Source organism: Chiloscyllium punctatum, chromosome 7, assembly GCF_047496795.1.
Source record: "Chiloscyllium punctatum isolate Juve2018m chromosome 7, sChiPun1.3, whole genome shotgun sequence".
Taxonomy (NCBI): domain Eukaryota; kingdom Metazoa; phylum Chordata; class Chondrichthyes; order Orectolobiformes; family Hemiscylliidae; genus Chiloscyllium; species Chiloscyllium punctatum.
Genome location: NC_092745.1, coordinates 27618361 through 27639192, shown reverse-complemented (window position 1 = coordinate 27639192; position 20832 = coordinate 27618361). Strand labels below are relative to the sequence as shown.

Here is a 20832-nt window from a genome sequence, read left to right as displayed (position 1 = left end):
TTGAGGAGTATTTCTTCTGTTCTGAATTGGGTCAGTTCTGGTAGCATTCTACTACATTGACTTTGCATATTTCTCAGTGCCTCCAAGTTCTTTTATTCAATGGAGTCCAGGACAGTTCACAGTACACTTAACTGTGGTCTAAGGTGCTTGGCAAGTTTAATCAAGCTTCTTGGGTTTTCTGTTATCTCACGCTAAGAACGAATTGCAGTGCTTTGTTTCCCTGTTATTAAAGTGACTTATTAACCTGTGTCATTAATTTTAATGATTTATGTACACGTATTCTCAGATTCCTAGTATCTTTAAGAAACGCCTGTTTTCAAGGAGTACTGAATGTAGCCCATCAAAATGTACTTCCTCACATTTAACATATTATGTGCCTCTTCAGCACATTAATGATCCATGTTTTTACCATTATTCTGCTCTATTTACTGCTATCCTGTGCTTTGTTTGCATTAAAAGGCACTAAGAACACAATAAATGCATTTTTTAACTACTTATCTTACATTATAAAGCCACACTCTGTAAGAGAAGCAATGTGACAAGTTCTTTTGGTCATATTATTCTTGTTTTTTTTCAAGTTAGTTCCTAGCTTGCTCGATTCCCACGGGAGTTGAACGGCTGATATCAGAGGCAGAGTGTGGGTTACATGCTAATTTGAGGATGTCATCAGTCGAAAGGCAGAATTTGGATCTGTGCAATAAACACAAAGGAGTTGGTCCTACTTTGGATTTGGGAGAATTAATGCACAGACTCACGGGCCTTTTCTCAGTAGTCCTGTAATGCAGTGTATTGTCATTCTATCTGTGCTGTAGGCTGATACATCACAGTTTCATTCACACCCCCTCTTGATATATTTCTAATTCTAAAATTCCTCAGAGGAGGCAATATGATTTCTCAAGTGAGTTCAGGTAGTGGATAAATCTGCACTGTTTGGTCGGCTGCATGCAGAATATTTTCAGTCTTACCTCTTCTATTTAGACACGTTCTCTGGTATGGTGGCATGCAGCTGTCTTGAAACTGCTTTGATTTTTCCAATCAGTGTAATTATCATATTGTGTATGAGCAATGTATGAGTAATGTCGCTCGTTGGCTGCTGAGTCCCAAGTAGATCAGAAATTATTTGAAGTCATTAGTTGAACAACTGCTGGCAGTGTACACTTCTAAGGCGTTTGACGTTTAGAGAACTGATGTCTGTAATTAATAGGGGGATATCATTTAGAATGAACTGTCTTTTGTTAAATTCTAGCTATTTTCTATCTTGTCGTTTAATGATATTTGAAAGCATAAACAAGCTTCTCTCAAAGTTTCCTGCTTCTTTAGCCAGAAAAATATAATTTTAAAAATCAGCAATGAACACAAACTTGAAAAGCTTTCATGTCTGAAACTGTTTTCTTTCCAGATTGTTGCTATGTGTTGTGCTGATTGAGAGAGATGGATGTTCAAGCGTTGCGTAAAGTGAGTGGTTCTTCAGACTCGGTTTCCACACTGAACAGTGAGGAGTTTGTCATTGTGCCTCAGCAAGCAGAAGACTCTTCTTCAACCAATGGAGAGGAAAAGCCAACGCTAAAGGTAATCGGGAGTTTATTTTTTGTTTGAAGCTGCGAGAACGGAATCTTGGTGCCTTTTAAAACCAAAGCTATTTGTTCTAATTTTCTTAAATCTCGCCTCTGCTGCTTAATTGGTCATCTGTGCCTTGGCCATCTCTGAATTGATTGCTCCAATTCTTTCTTGACCAGCCCTGTACCGTCTTCATAATTCAAAGTTTGTCCAGACTTAGAATCATAGAGATGTACAGCACGGAAACAGACCCTTCGGTCCAACCTGTCCATGCTGATCAAATATCCCAACCCAATCTAGTCCCACCTGCCAGCTCGACACGTATAAAGCTTTCGCCTCTATCTTCACTGAATGCTTAAACTTAAAATTCCTCATCTTTGTGTTTAAATTCTTCCATGGCATGCAATTCCGTATTGCAGTCTCTTTCATCTCTTCACTCTCCCTTTATCTCCTCACTGTGAGCCAATCCTTTAGCTAGCTAGATCTCAATGTCTGAAATCACCTTCAATCAACCCCTTCTCCGCCCGCCCATCCGTCCACTCACTCACTCACTCACTCACTCACTCACTCACTCACTCACTGTCTCTCTCATTCATACACACACACACACACACACACACACACACACACACACACTCTCACTCTCACTCTCTCACTCTTCCCCCTCTATCCTGACACTGCCTCGAAATGTTCAAATATGATTTGCAGGAGAAAACCCAATAGTTATCAGAAAAGGAAGTATTTACTGGACTTTCAGGGCACATGTGTGGGAGCGGGTCTCAGTGAATTTCTCTTGCAGAGAACTTTTGGGCCAAATGGTCATCTTCTGCACTGTGACCATTTTACAATTGTAATGCTCTTTCACTTCACTAGTTCCCTTTCCTCCTCACAATGTACCTTTTCACATTGCCCAAGCAACAGATAAACAATTCAGTTTTGGTTAAAGCATCTATTTTGGCTAGCACTACCCTTTGATTATATATGTTCTAGATAGATGACAAATGTAGTACTGAAGATATATGTGAATAGTGCCATATTTCCTGTCGCATGCAGCTGGGGCTGCCACATATGGAATTCAAAGAATCTGTGGCCGTAATTACCTTCCACGACTGTAAGTGCATGGAGATAGGCTCACTGATCCTGGAATGTGTGGTTTGCCTTATGAGGCAAGATTGGAGAAGCTAGACATGTTTCCACTTTGAGTTTAGAAGATTGAGAAGTGATTTGATTGAAGTCTATAAGATCCTGAATGGTCTTGATCAGGTTGGTTTGAAAATAATATTTTCTTGTGGGTGAGTCGAAAATTGGGGCGCTGTTTTACAACTGAGAATAAGGGAGACTGTTTTAACTGTGTTAAAATTGAGGATTGTTATTTTAGGACAGAAATGAGGAAATGCTTTTTTATCAGATGGTCATACAACTTTGGGACTGTGCCTCAGAAAGTACCGGAGGTGAGTCATTGAATTATTTTAAGGTAGTCGTAAATAGTTTCGTGTTACGCAAGGCCATCTAAGCTATTAGGGATAGCTGCGAATGTGGAATTTGGAACGTAAACAGATTGGCCTCCCTAATGGCCGTTAGGGTCTCTGTACATTTATATAAAATCATTTATATAAATGATGAAAAATAGAGGACCCAGCACCAATCCTTGTGGCACTCCAAAGGTCACAGGCCTCCAGTCTGAAAAACAACCCTCCACCACCACCCTGTATTCTACCTTTGAGCCAGTTCTGTATCCAAATGGCGAGTTCTCTCTGTATTCCATGAGATCTAACCTTGCTCAGCAGTCTGTCATGGAGAATCTTGTCGAATGCCTTACTGAAGTCCATATAGGTCACATCTACCGCTCTGCCCTCATCAATCCTCTTTGCTACTTCTTCAAAAAACTCAATCAAGTTTGTGAGACATGATTTCCCACACACAAAGCCATGTTGACGATCCCTAATGAGTCCTTACCTTTCCAAATACATGTACACCCTGTCCCTCAGGATTCCCTCCAACAACCTGCCCACCACCGACATCAGGCTTTTGGCTGATTTATGTCTCTGTCCTCTGCAAGAGAAATACACCTGTATCCAATCTTGGTCATTTCCCCAAAAGTCAGCAAATATTTCCTCTTCAGATAACTGTCGAATTATTTCCTGAAAAGCATGTTTGAATATTGGGAAGCAGGGGCTGGGGAAAGAGGGAGTGTGGGAAAAGAGGGACGGTGATTGGGCAAGATAGTTTCAGATTGGGGTCTGAGAGCCCCACACTCACTTTGTTTTTGGGATGGTGGGACTGTCCAATGAGGAGAGATTGGACAAACTGGACCTGTATTCTCTCATGTCTCGGAGGAAAAGTGGTGATTTCATTGAAACATATAAAATACTTAAGGGTGAGGCAAAGTAGATGCAGGCATCAGTGGGCACAGTTTAAAAATAAGGGAAATGTAATTTTGTACTGAAGTAAGAAATGAGTATGGTAGAGATTGATAGAGTTCTGATTGCCAATAATATAAAGGGAATAGTGTAGATGAAAAGCATTGAACTATTTGTAGAACCATTATTGTATTAATTGGCTCTATGGACTGGATGGCATATTCCTGTTCCTCTGTTGGGGGCTGTTTTGCCGAGATTGTTGTCGATTGTCCTGCTGTAAAATGTGAACAGAGTTGACAGAGCCGGTTATTGGATATGGTGGATTGTCCTGAAGCCGCCTCAGTGAGAAGGAAGCTCTCAACGAAAAGATTTCTGTTTCCAGCTTTGTGGTTGTAGAGCATCGAACTGACAGGGAAGAGCATTAAGGAAGTGCTGTGTAATTGTGATACCAAGTTGAGTTAACATGTCATCTTGACAAGGTATATGCTGCACTTGAGTGCCCTCATTCTTTGTGAAATTTGTAATCATTTTTGACTTCTGTGCACGTTAAATGTATTAGTAATGCTTTAGGTCCTCTGGTGAGAAGCTAAAACAATTGGAACTCCTCTTCAATGAATACATGAATTCTATGAAGGACTGAAGGGAAGGTTAGTTGAGGGGGAAAAAACAAACACTCCTTGGATCAGCTTTAATTCAAAAGATCAAAAAATAGCATCTTTGCAATTGCAAAGTCCATAGGGTACAGTTGAGGGTGGACAGGTGCAAGGTGTGTAAGCTAATTATGTGTCAGTTGTGATCCAATCTTCCATTAATCTATAATGACTCTTGTCATTTGTTAGCAGGCCAGGTTGAGCTTGGGCGAGTGGAAATTTTAACTGCTTCGCTGGCAAGATTTGTGGAACCATAGATGAAACACAAAAAAGTTGCCATGTGACACTCAGCACTGGTGCCAGTAATTTGGTTATTTGTACCCTATTTCTCCTTCCCCATTGTCCTGGAAATATTTCCACTAAAGGAAGTTGTCGTCTTCCTTTGTGAATATTAATAATGTACATGCTTCTGGCACCCTTTCAAGCAAATTTAGGCTTTTGTTTCATGTCATCTTTGGAGCTTTTGCTGATGACCTTGAACCTGTGCCTCTGGTTAATGACCCTGTACGATTTCACATACCAAAACCAAATCTTCCCTGGCCTTTATCTGCTTCAAGGTGTTTCTCTGGTCATGCCACTTGACTGAAGTCTGCTGTCCCTGGCATCCACTCTAGTTAAAGTTTCTCCACCCGATGAAAGGTCATCTCAACCTGAAATAGTAACTGTTTCTTTTTATAGATTCGATTCCCTACAGTGTGGAAACAGGCCCTTTGGCCCAACTAGTCCACGCCGATCCTCCAAAGAGTAACCCACCCAGACCCATTTCCCTCTGACTAATGTACCAAACACTATGGGCAATTTAGCACGGCCAATTCACCTGCACATCTTACGGTGGGGGAAACCCATGCAGACACGGGGAGAATGTGCAAACTCCACACAGACAGTCGCCCGAGGATGGAATCGAACCTGGGACCCTGGTGCTGTGAGGCAGCAATTCTAACCACTGAGCCACTGTGCCACCCCAATTCTCTTGATTGTGTCTGGCTTGCTGACCTTTTCTCATGTTCATTTGTAGATTTCTTGTATCCATAGTACTGATATTTTGCTTCTGTGTTGTCTTTAATAAATCCTTGCTGGCGTTCATTTACTGAGTACCAGTTATTTTTCTCTGGATTGTTATCTCTAAATCTCTGGGAGGCTGATGGGCACATCGTTGCCATGTTTGATTTCTCTGTTTGAACAAACAAAGATGTAAAATTTGCAGTTCTCCAGAGCTCTGGCACCACTTTCTTAATGTAGGGTTGATTGGTAAATTGATCAGAGCCTCCTCTGATTCCACCTTTATTTTGCTTAGCAACCTAGGAGGCATCCCATCTGGACTGGGTAATTTTTCTATCTTAAGCACTGCAAACCTTCTTTATAAGTTGTCTTTCAATTTTTATCCTATCAAATTTTTGTAAGTTCACGTTATTTTATTGTTACATTGGCAGCCTTCTGGTCTTTCGTGAAGATGGCGCAAAGTACTCATTTAGTAACTTACACATACTCTTAACCTTTATAAATTTTCTCCTTTTTGGTGTCTAATTGGACCTTTGACTATATTCTAATATTTCGATGTTCATTAAAGACTTTCGTCTTCCTTTATATGTTGCTGGTTAGGTATTCTCCTATTCTTAATTCCTGTTTTATTTAGTCCTGTACTTTTTCTATTTGGCTTAATTATAACTTATGAACTCAACATTTAACACACATCTTATTATGTTTCAATTTAATCTCAATATCTGTATGCATTCAGAGAGCTGTAGCTTTGGATGCTCATTCTTTGCCCTTTAAGGGGATATATTTGCAATTCAACTGTCTCTAAAGGCCTTTCTCATTTTGCGCAATAACTAAATTATCTGCCAGTCTCTAATTCCAGTCCAGGCTTTGTGGTTGTTGATATCGTAATAAGGGGCAAGACCTTTAGGACTGAGATGCAGAGAAATTTCATCACTAAATTGTCAATTGACTTTTGAAACAAGCTATAATCATTGGTTATAGTGTGTGTTGCACTGAATTACAGTACTTACTAAAAGAAACTATTTCATTTTGATCTTGTTAAATGAGTGAGCCTGTTGAGATGTTCATAATAAGCTGAAGGGAATGTTATTTTTATCTAAGTTTTTTTTTCAACAAAATGTTGGGTGGACCTGAGCCACTAGTGCCATGAGAACTGAATTCAGTCTGAATTACAGTTACAGTGGTGCATTCATACTGCATGAATTGTAGTTGATGCAGAGGCCTCTATACTTCAGGTATTACCTATAAGCCTGAATGAAGTCTCCTTCAGCTTAACAGTCATGAAGCCTTCAGAATTTTATGCATAATCCATATCTGTTATTTCATAGCTGTTTTAAATTAATATCTAATGCAAGCGATGAAAATCTGCTTATTACTTATTGTTCAGTTTGAATATTCTGGATCGTAAATTCAAACCGAGAACAGAAAGTGCTGGAGAAACTCAGCAGGTCTGGCAGCATCTGTGGAGAGAGCAAGAGTTAGCTTTTTAGAACTGGGCAAGGTTAGTAATATCATTGAGGTTGTCAGCACAGTGATGACGGGGTAAGGGTTAAAAAGCAAATTCGTGATCAAATGGAAGTCTAGAGAGATTGACAGAAAAGTTAGTCCTCCAGAGTCAAAGGAAATGGAGACAGAGAATGAAAAGAAACAAAGAAACAAAAGGTGTGCCTGGAGCAGGTGTGCTGCTGACTGAAGGCAAAGATTATTGTCAGAAGTACAGTAGTTGAACTCAATGCTGAGTCCAGAGTTTGTAATTGAATGATATGGTGCTGTTCCTATAGCTTGTGCCAAATTTCATTGGAACAGGTAGAGCTTAAATTGTATTGGTTGATTCAAAACATTTTAGCACAAGAAAATGTTTTTGAATTATCAGCAGTAGACACCTAAGAATTGTTGTAAAGGGTTAAGTATACAACATGCCTTCTCGATTGGTTTTATAATCAGTGTTCAGAATTTGCAGAATGTTAGATTTCGTACTATGTGTTAAAAGAAGTATCTGGGGCTTTACCTCGTTTAAAGCGCTACAGTACCAGTTTTAGTGATGAGTACAAAGATGTGCCAGGTCCATTATCCACTTCAGCGCTGTGGCGCAGTTGTCAAATGAAGCAGCTTGTTGTTAGTGTAAATATGAGATTGTCATTTGTGCAGGTAAGTGCCAATTTGAGTTAAGTGCTGAGTTTTTCCTTTGAATTTCCAGTTATGGAAACCTTTTAACTGAAAACAAGCTCTCAACTTTTAAGTCGAATTAGAGACCTTGCTATTGGCAGTGACTGAATAATCACACATTGAATTACAAATTGCCAGTGTTTGTGGAATGAGTGTTTTACAGGAATGTGTTATTTTGTGTTCACTGCCCACAGATAGCTTGCAATGGAAGTGAGCAGCAGTTAAAGAAGGCACTGGAGGAAGGCCAGAGAGATGAAATGATGGCCGGGGCAGGAGATGAGGAGGGATACAGAAGCCTGATGACACGTGAAGCATCTTTGAAACAGAAACCTCTGCATTTAATTTTAACCTCATCCGCAGAAGAAGGTAAAAGAATAATTATTGGCACGCACCAATAGCAATTATAGTTCCTGCTGCTAGTACGTGAGGAATAACTATACATATTCTGATAATATGCAAGGAACAGTATGCTCTATCCATTATTTAGGCTACTTTTTCACAAGGTGTTGGTCTATTACACTGGTGAGAGTAAGTATGGTATTGTGAAATCAAGAAGTTATCCAGCACACAGTTTAACCACCATGAATATTTCTCAATCCTGCATCAATTTGGTCCATAGTACTTAGGTTGAAAATATAATGTTGTGCTCCAGCAACCTCTGAATGCTGCTGTGAAAATTTTAATTAACCGTTTAATTCATTTTACTCTCCCGTCCCTTATGATTCATGTCTTTGAGCGATGGAAGCACGTTGACGTCTTGCTCATTTTGTACGAGGTATTGTGTCCTACCCCTTTTATGGAAAGTGCACCAGTGTGACAAGGAAATACACTGCACAGCTTTGACTTCAGCACGGGATGGCCAAATTTGGTCACTGTCATCTGATTTCCTTCCTTCGCCCCCTTCTTTCCCCCTCCCCAGCATTATTTGCATTCATGCTTCATCAGCGAGGAGAGTGAGTCTGCTTTCTGAAACAAGACAGCACTTGGCTTAACCACTGCAAGGTTTTAATACTAAGTCGACTCCCTTCTTGAAGCTCAGATAAATTATCTTGATTAGAATTCTGTGCCATCTGACCAGGTATCTAGCCAATTGAATCTGCTCTCAGCACTTTCACTGCTTTGTTTGTTATTACATACAGATGGTCTTAGGATCATATTTTTGCCATCGCATACATTTTCAGTGGCTGTTCTTGTCATTTCAGCTTTTGTCCCCCAAAAGGATGTCTACATATATATTTTCGCAGTTGTATTTTAAAGCTGGTTAATGACTGCTTTCACCAGACATGAGAATAGTGGAAATGCACAGCAGATAGCTTGATCAGCTATGATACCATTATGAAATTAGGCAGCATCCTTTAATTTATTATAAAACACAAGGCGTTAGCTTTCATTACAGAATATTGGTTTAGGTGCAGAAATGAAAAGGAAGAACTTGGGGCTGTACAAGGCATTGGTTAGTCCACTTCTGGAATATTGTGTGCAATTCTGGTCTCCTTCCCATAGGAAGGATATTGTGAAACTTGAAAGGTTTCAGAAAAGATTTACAAGGATATTAGAGGGTTTGAGCTAAAGGGAGAGGCTGAATAGGCTGAGGCTGTTTTCCCTGGAGCATTAGAAGTTGAGGGGTGACCTTATGGAGATTTATCAAATCATGAGGGGCATGGAAAGGGTAAACAGTCAAGGTCTTTTCCCTGGGTTGGGAAGTCCAGAGCTAGAGGGCACAGGTTTAGGAAGAGAGGAGAAAGGTTTAAAAGGGACCTAAGGGGCAACTTTTTCATGCAGAGGGTGGTACATGTATGCAATGAGCTGCCAGAGGAAGCGTTGGAGGCTAGTACAATTAAAACAATTAAAAGGAATCTGGATGGGTGTATGAGTAGGAAGGATTTGGAGGGATATGGGCCAAGTGCTGGCAAATGGGACTAGATTAATTTCAGATATCTGGTTGACCTGGATGAGTTGGACCGAAGGGTCTGTTTCTGTGCTGTACATCTCTTTGACTCTGACTCTTTAACAGATGGAAATTTGAAACAAAAACAAACTGCTGGAGAAACTCAGCATGTCTGGCAGCATCCATAGAGAGAGAGAGAGAGAGAGAGAGAGAGAGAAAAACAGAGTGAATGTTTTGAGTTCAGTGACCCTTCATCAGAACTGATTATTGATATTTTTGATTTAGGTGTCTTCAGTGAACTTTATTAGATTTAAGTGAATTTGTTCAAAACTGTTGCTGTTTGTTATGAAAAAGATCCAAAATGAATGATGTCTACTTGAATGAAGAGTTGTTGATTTGCACAGGGATGGTGTTAAAAAGGCTACAATTATTGTCTGTCGCATTTTCATTTTCCTGAAGTGGTCATATCATTTTCCTTGACACCCACCCCTAATCTTGTTTTTCATTTCTAAATGGTGTTTTTTCCATCCTTCCAAAGTACAGAACCAGAAACAACAAATGATAGAGATTGATGTCCAAATCAGAATCTTGTGTGATCTGAAAAGGAACTATAATGTGATGGTTCCACAAATTTGCTTCCCTTGTCCTCCTTAGTGATGGCAATCTCATGAAGATAAATGCACTGTTTGATGAAGATTGAGTTTCTGAGATGTCCCAAGTAGTCAATGTTGGTTTCAGTGTTGGTGCCTCTGATATTCACTATTTGTTAATGACTTAGATTGCAAGAAAAAGAGCCACAAATACAAGCTTAACAATGATGCAGAGGTTGGTAGTATTGTAACCAGTTTAGATGGAGGCATAAAATTACAAAGCGAGACCAAGTGAATGGGACTTGGAAGTCTGAGTGAGTAATCATTAAAACATTTTGAACAGATACAAGAATAATCAAGAAGGCTCATGGGATACTGGACTTCGTACAACATACAGGACTAGAATATAAAGGATTTCAATTTGTCAGCTACACAAAGCTTTAATTAGACCACCTCTGGAATTGTGTTTAATTCTCGTCATTGCACCTTAGGAAGAATATATATTAGCCTTGGAAGGAAATGGAGTGTAGGTTTATTAGAATGATACCAAGTGCTACATTTTGAGGTAGGATGACACTGACTAGCATTGTAACCCATTGGAATTTAGAAGATTTGAGGTTAGTTGTTCAAAGTTTTGAAGATATTAAGGGGAGCTCAATATGGAGGAAAACAGTTTCTGTAGTTGGACAGCCTAAGACTAAGGAACACAGCCACAAACCTAGATGTGGACCTTTTAGGAATTAAGTTAGGAAACAATTACACATCCAAAAAGCAAAAGATATCTGGAGTACTCCTGCAAACTTCAGTTATCCCTGAGATAGGGATGAAAGATGACTGGGGATATTCAGGAATGTAGAATTGAGGTTATTAAGGAAATAATTGTTGAACACAATCAGAGTCAAAATGGTTTTGTGAAAGGTATATTAAGTTGCACAAATTTGCTAGAGTTCTTTGCGGATGTAACAAGCAGAGTTGGTTAATAAAAAAAGGCTTTCCAATCAGCACTCATAAGGTACCGTATAATGAGGATAATGTGTTAGCATGGATTGAGGATTGACTAACACAGAAAACAAAGAGTCAGGATTAATAGTGCCTTTTCAGTTTGGAAACACGTAATTTGGAATCGTAAGAGTGCAGAAAGAGGCCATTCAACCCACCAAGTTTGTACTGATTCTCCAAAGTGCATTCCACCCAGACACAGTCCCAGGCCCCCTACTTTATCCCTATAATCCTGCATTTCCCATGGCTAATCCACATGGCCTGCACATTCCTAGCACACAGTAGGGTGAATTAGCATTGCCAATCTACCTAATTTGCACATCTTTGGACTTGTGGAGTGCCACAGGATCAGTCCTGAGCCTCAGTTCATGTTAAAGAGTGTGGCGCTGGAAAAGCACAACTGGTCAGGCAGCACCAAGGAGCAGGGCAGTCGATGTTTCGAGCATAAGCTTTTCATCAGGGAGAGCTACTGATGAAGAGCTTATGCTCGAAATGTCTGTTCTCCTGCTGCTTGGATGTTGCCTGACTGGCTGTGCTTTTCCAGCATCGCACTCTTTGACTCTGATCTCCAGCATCTGCAGTCATCTCTTTCTCCTCAATTGTTTATAGTCAATGTTAATGCCTTGGAGGGGTTGGAGAGGGGTGGATGCAGAGTGTCATATACACAAATGTACTTACAATATAGACATTGCTATTGCGATGAGAGTGCAAGGACGCAGAAATGAGCTCAGAGACTGGGCACAAACTTGGCAGATGGATTTTAATGTAGGAAAGTGTGAGGTCATGAACTTTGGGAGGAAGAATCTAAAGTCAGACTGTTAAGTAAATGGAGAGAAATTCCAACATAGAGCAGTGCAGAGGCTTCTGGGTGTTCTTGTGCATCAAACACAGTAAGTTAGCACAGGTAAGAGCAAATGTCTGTCCTCAGCATGCTGCAGCGTTCCAGTGAATCATAGTGCCAACTGGAGGAGCAACATCTCACCTTAAGACTAGGCACTTTACAGCCTTCCGGACTTAATATCGAACACCTTCAAATTGTGAACTATTTCTTCCTTGATCTTTTAACTTGTTACATTCTGCTCTCACGTCCCCTCTTCCTTCCCCTCACTAAGGTGGCTATCTGTCCTTTCAAGTCTGGCAGGCGACACACCATTGTTCTGCCATCCTCACATTGTGATCACTTAATCTGAACTTGCAGCATCTTTTCTCCACCAGCACCCTGCACCGATCACCCTCCCACCCCAAACTATAGCAAAAATGCTGTCTCCTCCACACTTCACTTTAGCTCTGATGAAGGGTCATCCAGATTTGAAACATTAGCTTGCTGTCTATCCGTGGATGCTGTCTGACCTGCTGTGATCTCCAGCATTGGTTGTTTTCAGTCAAGTTAGCACGGCTGCAGCAAATAAGTGAGAAGGTGAATGGAATTTTGGCCTTTATTACTAGGGGGTTGGAGTTTAAAAATGGGGATGTCTTGTTCTTGGTTACAACTGTTCAGGTATTAGTGAGCCTCCACATGGAGTACTGTGTCCAGTTTTGGTTCCTGTTTTGAAAAAAGGATGAACTTGTATTGGAGGCAGTTCAAAACAGATTCATGGGACTGATTCCTGGGATAAAGGGGTTGAATGATCAAGAATGGTTAAGCAGGTCATTTGGGTTTATTCGTTTTGCAGGTTTTATTGAAACATACAAAAGTTTGAGGGAGCTTAATAGGGTAGATGTTGAGAAGGTGTTTCCACACGTGGTGGAATCTCAACCTAGAGGACATAGTGTCAGAATAAGGGGATTCTCATTTTAAACTAAGTTGTGAAGGAATCGTTTTCTCTCACAGGGTAGTCTATACCTTGAATTCTCTACCCCATAGAGTTGTGAAGGATAGATCACTGAAAGTGTTTAAAGAGTTGGTAAATAGATTTTTGAAATAGTCTGGAGTTGACGGTTATGAGGAGCTACATGAAGGAAGAGTTTTGGTTTGGGGCAGAACAACTCTGATCTTATAGAATGGTGAGACAGGCTTGATGGTCGAATATTCTACTCTGCTCCTATTTCTTATTTTTTACATTGAGACCATAAGAACATGTCCCCCATGGAAGTCTGATAGCAAAGGGATCCAGGAGATTTGGCAAAATTAGATCCACAACTGGTTGAGTGTCGGGAAGCAGAGGGTGATGAGTGAGGGTGTTTTTCCAACTGAATGTAAGTGCCCAGGGGTGTCCCACAGAAGTCACTGTTGGGTCTCTTGCCATTTGTGGTTTGTATAAGTGGTTTAGAATTGAAGAGGGTTGATCTGTAAGTTTGCAGACAATACAAATAGTGATGACGATAAATTGAGGTGATGCACTTGGGCAGGACAAATAAGACAAGGGAACACATGATGAATGTTCTGATTCTGGGAAGCACTGATGATCAGAGGGACACCAGTACCTTAACATATCAGGACAGTGGATAAAGTCATTAGGAAGGTATGTGGGATACGTGCTTTTATTAGCTGAAGCATAGAGTTTAAGAGCAGGGAGGTAATACTGGAACCATATAAAACTTTGCTTCGGCTGGAGAATTGTGTGTAATTTTAGAATACTAGATGATGTTCAACTTACAGGTACTTATTTCTTTAGTAGAAAATATATTTGTACCAATTGTTTGAAGAGATCTGTAAAGCTAATTTGATTGTGGAAAATGAGGGCACACGTATCTTTGCAAACATTTCCTCAGAAGTGATGCTCAAATCCCAATTTCTTTTTCACTTGAATGCTAAATGTTTATCACCTGTATCACCCTACGTGTTGAGTGTGGGTAGCTATCTTTCTCCCTGTTTGGAATGCTGTTTACATACTCTGGTTAAGAGCCAAGCTTGCTGGAATTTGATGTCATGTTATGAAATATGGCTTTGCAAGTTACTGCATGCCTCTGATGTTTCTCAACCAGGAAGGAGATCATTCTTGTGCAGTTAACAAGGAATGCTTTTGGGCAATTTTGTGTATTTTGCTTGATCATTTCCCCCAAGAAAAGATTTTTTGTAGAAGACAACAAATTGAACTCCAAGTTAATTTTGCAATCATTGAAGTTTATGTGGAATGATTTACGAGAATAAACTTAAAACCTGTTGCAGGACAAAATGTTGATTCCATCACAGGCTTTTGCTTGCAGAAGAACAATTCCTTGGCATAAACCCATCTTGCATTGCTGGTTCTTAATGGATTCATGCACCATCTTGTGAGAGATCTTGGGTAGCATGATGGCTCAGTGGTTAGCACAGCTGCCTCACAGCGCCAGGGTCCCAGGTTCAATTCCAGCCTTGGGTGACTGTCTGTGTGGAGTTTGCATATTCTCCCCGTGTCTGTATGGGTTTCCTCTGGGTACTCCGGTTTCCTCCCACATTCCAAAGATGTGCAGGTCAGATGAATTGGCTGTGCTAAATTGTCCATAGTTGTTAGGTGCATTAGTCAGAGGGGGTGGGTTACTCTTCGGAGGGTCGGTGTGGATTTGTTGGGCCGAAGGGCCTGTTGCCATACTGTAGGGAATCTAATCTAATCGAATCAAACACCTTAGGCTTGAGTTAATGTTTGGCTCGTATAGATCTTAAATTTTTGACAAATTTGGTGAAGGGTACGTTCAGGTGTCTCTGGACAGATAATTTGACTGCCATCCGCTGTGTCAACCATTGAAAACAAAACTTGTTCTTTGCCTCTTTGTCAAGGCGAAATCGTGCCAGTCGTTTTTTAAATTTCATTCATGGGATGTGGACATCACTTACTGGGTCAGGATTTATCGCCTGTCTCTAGTTTTCTTGGAGAGGTGGTGGTGAGCTGCCTTTTTGAATGCTGCAATCCATGTGATGTAGAGATCTCGCAATGACATTAGAGAATTCCAGGATCTTGACCCAGTGACAGTGAAGGAACAGCGATATATTTCCAAGTCAGGATACTAAGTGGATTGGAGAGGAACTTGCAGGTTGTGGTGTTCTCTTGTATCTACTGCCCTTGTCCTTCTAGATGAAAGTGGTCATGGGTTTAAATGGTGCTAAGCTAGGGGCTTTGGTGAATTGCTCTTATAGCCATCGTATTTATATGGCTCGTTCAGTTCGGTTTTTGATAAATGATAGCCTCCAGGTTGTCAAGGGCAATGGTTAGATTGTCCCCTTAATGAACGTAGTTGTTGTTACATGAATGTAACTTGTTAGTTTCTGGCCCAAGCCTGGGTATTATCCAGGTCTTGCTGTGTTTGGAGGCAAATGCTTCTGTGTCTGAGGAGTAGTGACTGGTGCCGAACATTGTGCAAACAGGGGCAAACATCTCCATATCTGAGTTTATTGAATTTATTGTTGAGTGTACCAAGGCACAGTGAAAAGCTTTGTCTTGTGAGCAATACAGGCAGATCACATAGTTAAGTAGCATAGATAAGCATAGACATGATGGAGGGGAGGACATTGGTGAAGCAGCTGAAATTAGTTAGGCTTAGGACAACCTAAACAATTCCTGCAGGGATGTCCTAGAGCAGAGCTGACTGATCTACAGCAATCGCAACCATCTTCCATTGTGCCATGTATGACTCCAACCAGTGGATAGTTTTCCCCTTATTGCCGGTGGCTGCAGTTACATTCAAGCTCCTTCATGCCACATTTGGTCAAATTCAGCCTTGACGTCAAGGGCTGTCGCTCTCACCTAACTTCTGGAATTCCTCTCTTTTGTCCATATTTAAACCATGGCTGGAGCTAGGTGGCCCTGGTGGAACCCAAACTGGGTGTTGCTGAGTAGATACTGAACAGGTGTTGCCATGTAGCACTGTCGATGACTTCTTCCATCACGTTGCTGGTGAGTAGCCTAATGATATCTGAGCCGTGCTTGTATTGTCAATGTGGAGTTGGATAATATAACAGCTCCTTCCTTAAATTGTGTTGTGATCCACCCACGCCTACGCTGTGGTATTTCAGAACACTTTGAAGACATGGTGATTCTCATTGATTTCCTCATATCAATGGGTTGTCACCATCTCCCTGCTTTTGGACAAGTCAACTTGAAGTGTAGGGTGGTCTTCACTTTCTGAGAAATTAATATGGAAGCATTTCCTTTATTCAACCCAGTATGTTTTTAAAAAAAAATTCTTTCATGTGTGGTCTTGCTGGCAAGGCTAGAATTAACTGTTCATTCTGAATTGGTGTTGAACTGAACAGCCATTTTAGAAACAGCTAAGAGTCAGCCACACACTGCAGGTTAATCTTAATGGATAGGGATGGCAGTTTTTGTTTTCCAAACATTAGTAAGCTAGATGGATAATTAGAATAATAAAATAGGTTTGTGGTCACTATTACTGAAATGAGGTTTCAATTTGAGAATTGTTAATTGAATTCAAATTCCAACAGCTGCCTTGGATGACGTGAGCCCATATCCCTGTGCATTAACTGGACTTCTGCTTTAGTCTGGTGACAATATCATGACATCACGATCTCACATTATGGAAAAGCATACATGAGGTTGATTTTGATAAGTCCCTGCGAGCTTAGTAAACTTTGGTTTTTGAACATCCTGATATTGAACAGTTCCTCTCCAATCTCACTTGCCAACAGAGTAACGTTCTGTCTATTGTTGATTGAATTGATGTTGATGTGATCTGTAGATTTATTTAATGATTTGCCTTTTGAGAAGAGATAACACTTGGAAAAAAGTTTACACCATTTCATGACTTACTTGAGAGGAGAACACCAATAATCGTGTCCCATCATTCCCAAGTTGTCCCAAAGTTGGTAACTATGTAAAATCCCAATGAGACCACAAAGATGATCAATTTGCCTGACCGACTGCTATTCAGAGTCCAATGCAATTCACGGCTGGTTCTTTCAGTAACAGAAATGAACCTTATTGATTGCAACACTCTTAATTGCAACAAAAGCAGTAAAAAGAAACAATTTCTAATTTATGTAATATAAACTATACGCCTTCAAAGCTCCATATTCATGCATTCAATCAGAATTAAGACAGATGAAAGACAGACTGTTTAATACAAATGCCAAGGATTGAAAAGAATATATATAGGATTAAGAAAATTCTGAGCGTCAGTAATCGACACCAAGAAGCGGAAAGTTATTTCTCTTGCAATCCTTCTCATTTTCGCATTGCTGAGATGCTGTTGTCTTCAGTGTGGCTATCATCCTTTAATTTGGTTGATCAGTGAAATGAGGTCTTTTTGTGTATGGATTGTGTTTAAGCTTTTTTGGGTTTTCTTCATTTTACACACACACACACGCGCGCGTTCTCTCTCTCTCTCTCTCTCTCTCTCTCACACACGCACACGCGCGCACACACACACAGCACTACCAGAGAATGCATGAATGGAACTCGACAACGTGCAGTCATCAATGACAATCCCCACATCTGACCTCATGGTGAGGAAAGGGTCACGAATGAACCTGAAGATGTTGAGCCTGCACTACCACACTAAGGAGCTCCTACAATTATGTGTTTGTTTGATGTCACTGAACTCCAACAGCAAACTCTTATATTCGGCATGATTCCAATGACTCCATAAACTTCCCTTAGATTTTCCTTGACCTCAATTTTGCCAGGGCTACGTGGTACCATATTAATTCAAATTCGGGTTGGATGTCAAGGGTAGCTACTCTCGCCTCACTTTGAGAGTTCAGGTCCCTTGTTCATGATTGGATCAAGGCAATATTGGAGTCAGGAGCCAAGTGGCCTTTGCAGAACCGAATCTGAGCATCAATGAGCCGGTTATTGTGGTGTAAGTCCTACTTTACATCATTGTCATTGACCGCTTCCATTGATTTGTTGATGATCAAGAATAGATTTGATATGATGTAGTTTTGAGGTTCGATATGTCCCACTTTTTGTGTATTGGACATATATGAGTAATTTTCCATGTTGTCCAGTAGATGCCAGTGTTGCAGTTGTGCTGGAACAGTTTGGCTTGGGATGCAGCTAGTTCTGTCACATAGTTCTTAAGCACTGTGACTGTGATATTGACAGAATCATTGCAGTATTCAGTGCCTTCAGATGTTCCTTGATTTCACATGGATTTGGTGGCATGACTGTATCTGTGATGCTCAGGACTTCTGGAAGAGGCTGAGATGGATCGTCCACTTGGGACTTCTGGCTGGGGGTCATTGTGAATTTGGTTTTTGCGCTGCTGTGCTGGGCTGGCCCCACCTTTGTGGATGGGAATATGTGAGGAGCTGCCTTTTCGTCCAGTTAACTATTTAATTGTCATTCCTGATGAAGGGTTTATGCCAATCCTGCTCCTCAGATGCTGCCTGACCCCTGGTGCTTTTCCAGCACCACACTTTTCCACTCCATTGTCCTCCACCGTTCATGAGTAGGTATGCGTTTTCTGATCCACTGTGGAGTCGCTTGCAACACATACTGTTTCCATTGTTTGACATGCAAGTAGTCTTATATGATGGCTTCATGTGGCGCTGATCCTAGGGGTTGATCTCCTCTTGATGGCAGTGGTAGTGTGAAAGATATGCGGGGCTGTGAAGTTGCAGATTAAGGTTGAATGCACTTTTCCTGCTGTTGATGGCCCACAGTGCCTCTTAGACGTGCAGTTTTGAGTTGCTACATCTTTTCCAGATCTGTCCCATTTCGCATGGTGGTAATGCCACAGATATAAAAAGAAAGATGTGGCTTTAATTCCACTGTTTATCTCATTGCCTTTAAGTAACCGTTGAGTAATTTATCAATTAAAAGTCTCTCTAACTCAGTTCAGCAATATGCTGAATGATTCAGCATTCAATAGCTGGACCTTCTGAGAGTAGATGTTCCTCCTTATTTAAATGGGAGACTTCTTGCTTTGAAATTATGCCCTAGTTTTAAATTCTCCTGGGGTGGGGCGGTTGCAGGGGACATCCTGTCAATTTCTTGCTGAGTCACTTCAGGATTTTATATGTTTCAATAAGATAATGTCTTGTTCTTCTAAACTGCAGTGACTGTAAATCTGGATTGCTTAATCTTTGCTAGTAAGACAAACTCACCATTAAAAGAGTCAGAGTCAGGCTAGAACATTCTCTGATGTGCTTTCACTGCAACTACACTTCCCCTTGAAGTAAGGAAACCAAAATTGTACACAGTGTTCCAGGTATAGTCACACCATTGCATGTACAGCAAGACTTCCTTACTGTTATCTTGCTGTCCTCTTTTGATGAAGACCATTTGTTATCCTTTTTGGCTTGCATATTAATCTGTGATTCATATACAAAAACACTTGAATCTATTTGTAGCAAAGCTCTCTGCGTTTAAGCAATATTTTACTTGTTTATTTCTGCCAATGTGGACATGTTCAAGCTCATATTTTTCCATATTGTGCCTCCATCTGCCAAATTTTACACCCATTCTTTTCACCTATCTGTATCCCTTTGCAGGCTCTTTACTTTGCCCCCTATCTTCACATTGTCAACCAATGTGGCAACAATGCAGTTGGTCATGACAGTTAAGTTATTAACATAAATGGCAGATCGTTGAAATTCCTACATTGAACCCTGGAACACTCCACTGGGTAAGAGTTAGCTAAATTGAAAATGACTCATTTATTCTGTCTTTCTTTCCCTTTTGTTGGCCAATCCTCTATCCGTAATAATATGTCAACCTAACACCATTGATCTTGTGGAGTAAATGTTATTGTCACATCTTATCGATTACCTTTTGGAAATCCAAATGCACTACGTCTACTGCTTCTCAGTTATCCACTGTTTTTACATCCTCAAATAAAAGATAAAATCATACTTTTTTTGCGCTAAATCATATTGACTGTACCTGATAGTATGAATTTGTCCAATGTGCTGCGGCTACCTTTTTAACAATAGATTCTTGCATTTCCCAGTGATGGATATAGGTAACTGGCCTGTAGTTTCCTGCTTTCTGTCTCACTACTTTCTTGAACACATGTTGCAGTCACTGTTCAACACTTATGTAGAATTTCCTTAGTGTGACAATGCGACTTCACCTTTTCAAGGTCAGCATCTACCTATGTTAGCATGGACAGTTGCATCTATGACCGATGGATTGATTTGAAAATATTTAGTAGGTTTTCCCCTGTTGTTGGTTCCTTCACAACTTAATGAAAGACAAGTCTTGCAGATATATCCTTAAGTACTCAACCAGGTTTGTCACCATAAGTACTGCTATCAATCTTGCTAATGGATGTTGAACTCCCTTATGCGATGATGCAATCTATGCCCTCAGAACTTCCTCCAAGTGGAGCATTACTGACTAATCAGCTGAGGAAGGGCAAGAATTTATTGCTTATTCCTAATTGAGATAGTGGTGGTGAGCTGCCTTTTTGAACCACTGAAGTCCATTTGCTGTAGATACACCTACAGTACTGTTAGGGAGGGAGTTCTAGGGTTTGGACTCAGTGACAGTGAAGGAATGACAACATATTCTCAAGTCAGATGGTGTGTAACTTGGAGGGAACCTTGCAGGTGGTGGTGGTCCGGTGTTTCTGCTGTCTTGTGAGATGATATTGCTCATGGGTTTGGAAGATGTTGTTGAAGGAGCCTTAGTGAATTTCTGCAGTGCATTTTGTAGATGGTGCACTCTACTGCTACTGAAGGTCAGTGATGGAAGAAATGCTTGTTTATAGGTTGGTGTCAGTCAAGTGGACCGCTTTATCTT

The 20832-nt window shown here is 40.6% G+C and overlaps 1 protein-coding gene across 3 annotated transcripts in view; it reads left to right on the top strand.

The window, feature by feature from the left end:
• Nucleotides 1-20832, top strand: part of LOC140479548 (rab GTPase-activating protein 1-like) — a 506221-nt gene that overhangs the window by 32203 nt on the left and 453186 nt on the right. For all 3 annotated transcript variants that reach the window (XM_072573350.1, XM_072573351.1, XM_072573352.1), the window contains 2 exons: nt 1400-1569; nt 7927-8098. In XM_072573350.1, the coding sequence (XP_072429451.1) occupies nt 1432-1569; nt 7927-8098 (310 nt within the window). In that variant the 5' untranslated portion in view covers nt 1400-1431. The remainder of the gene's footprint in view (nt 1-1399; nt 1570-7926; nt 8099-20832) is intronic.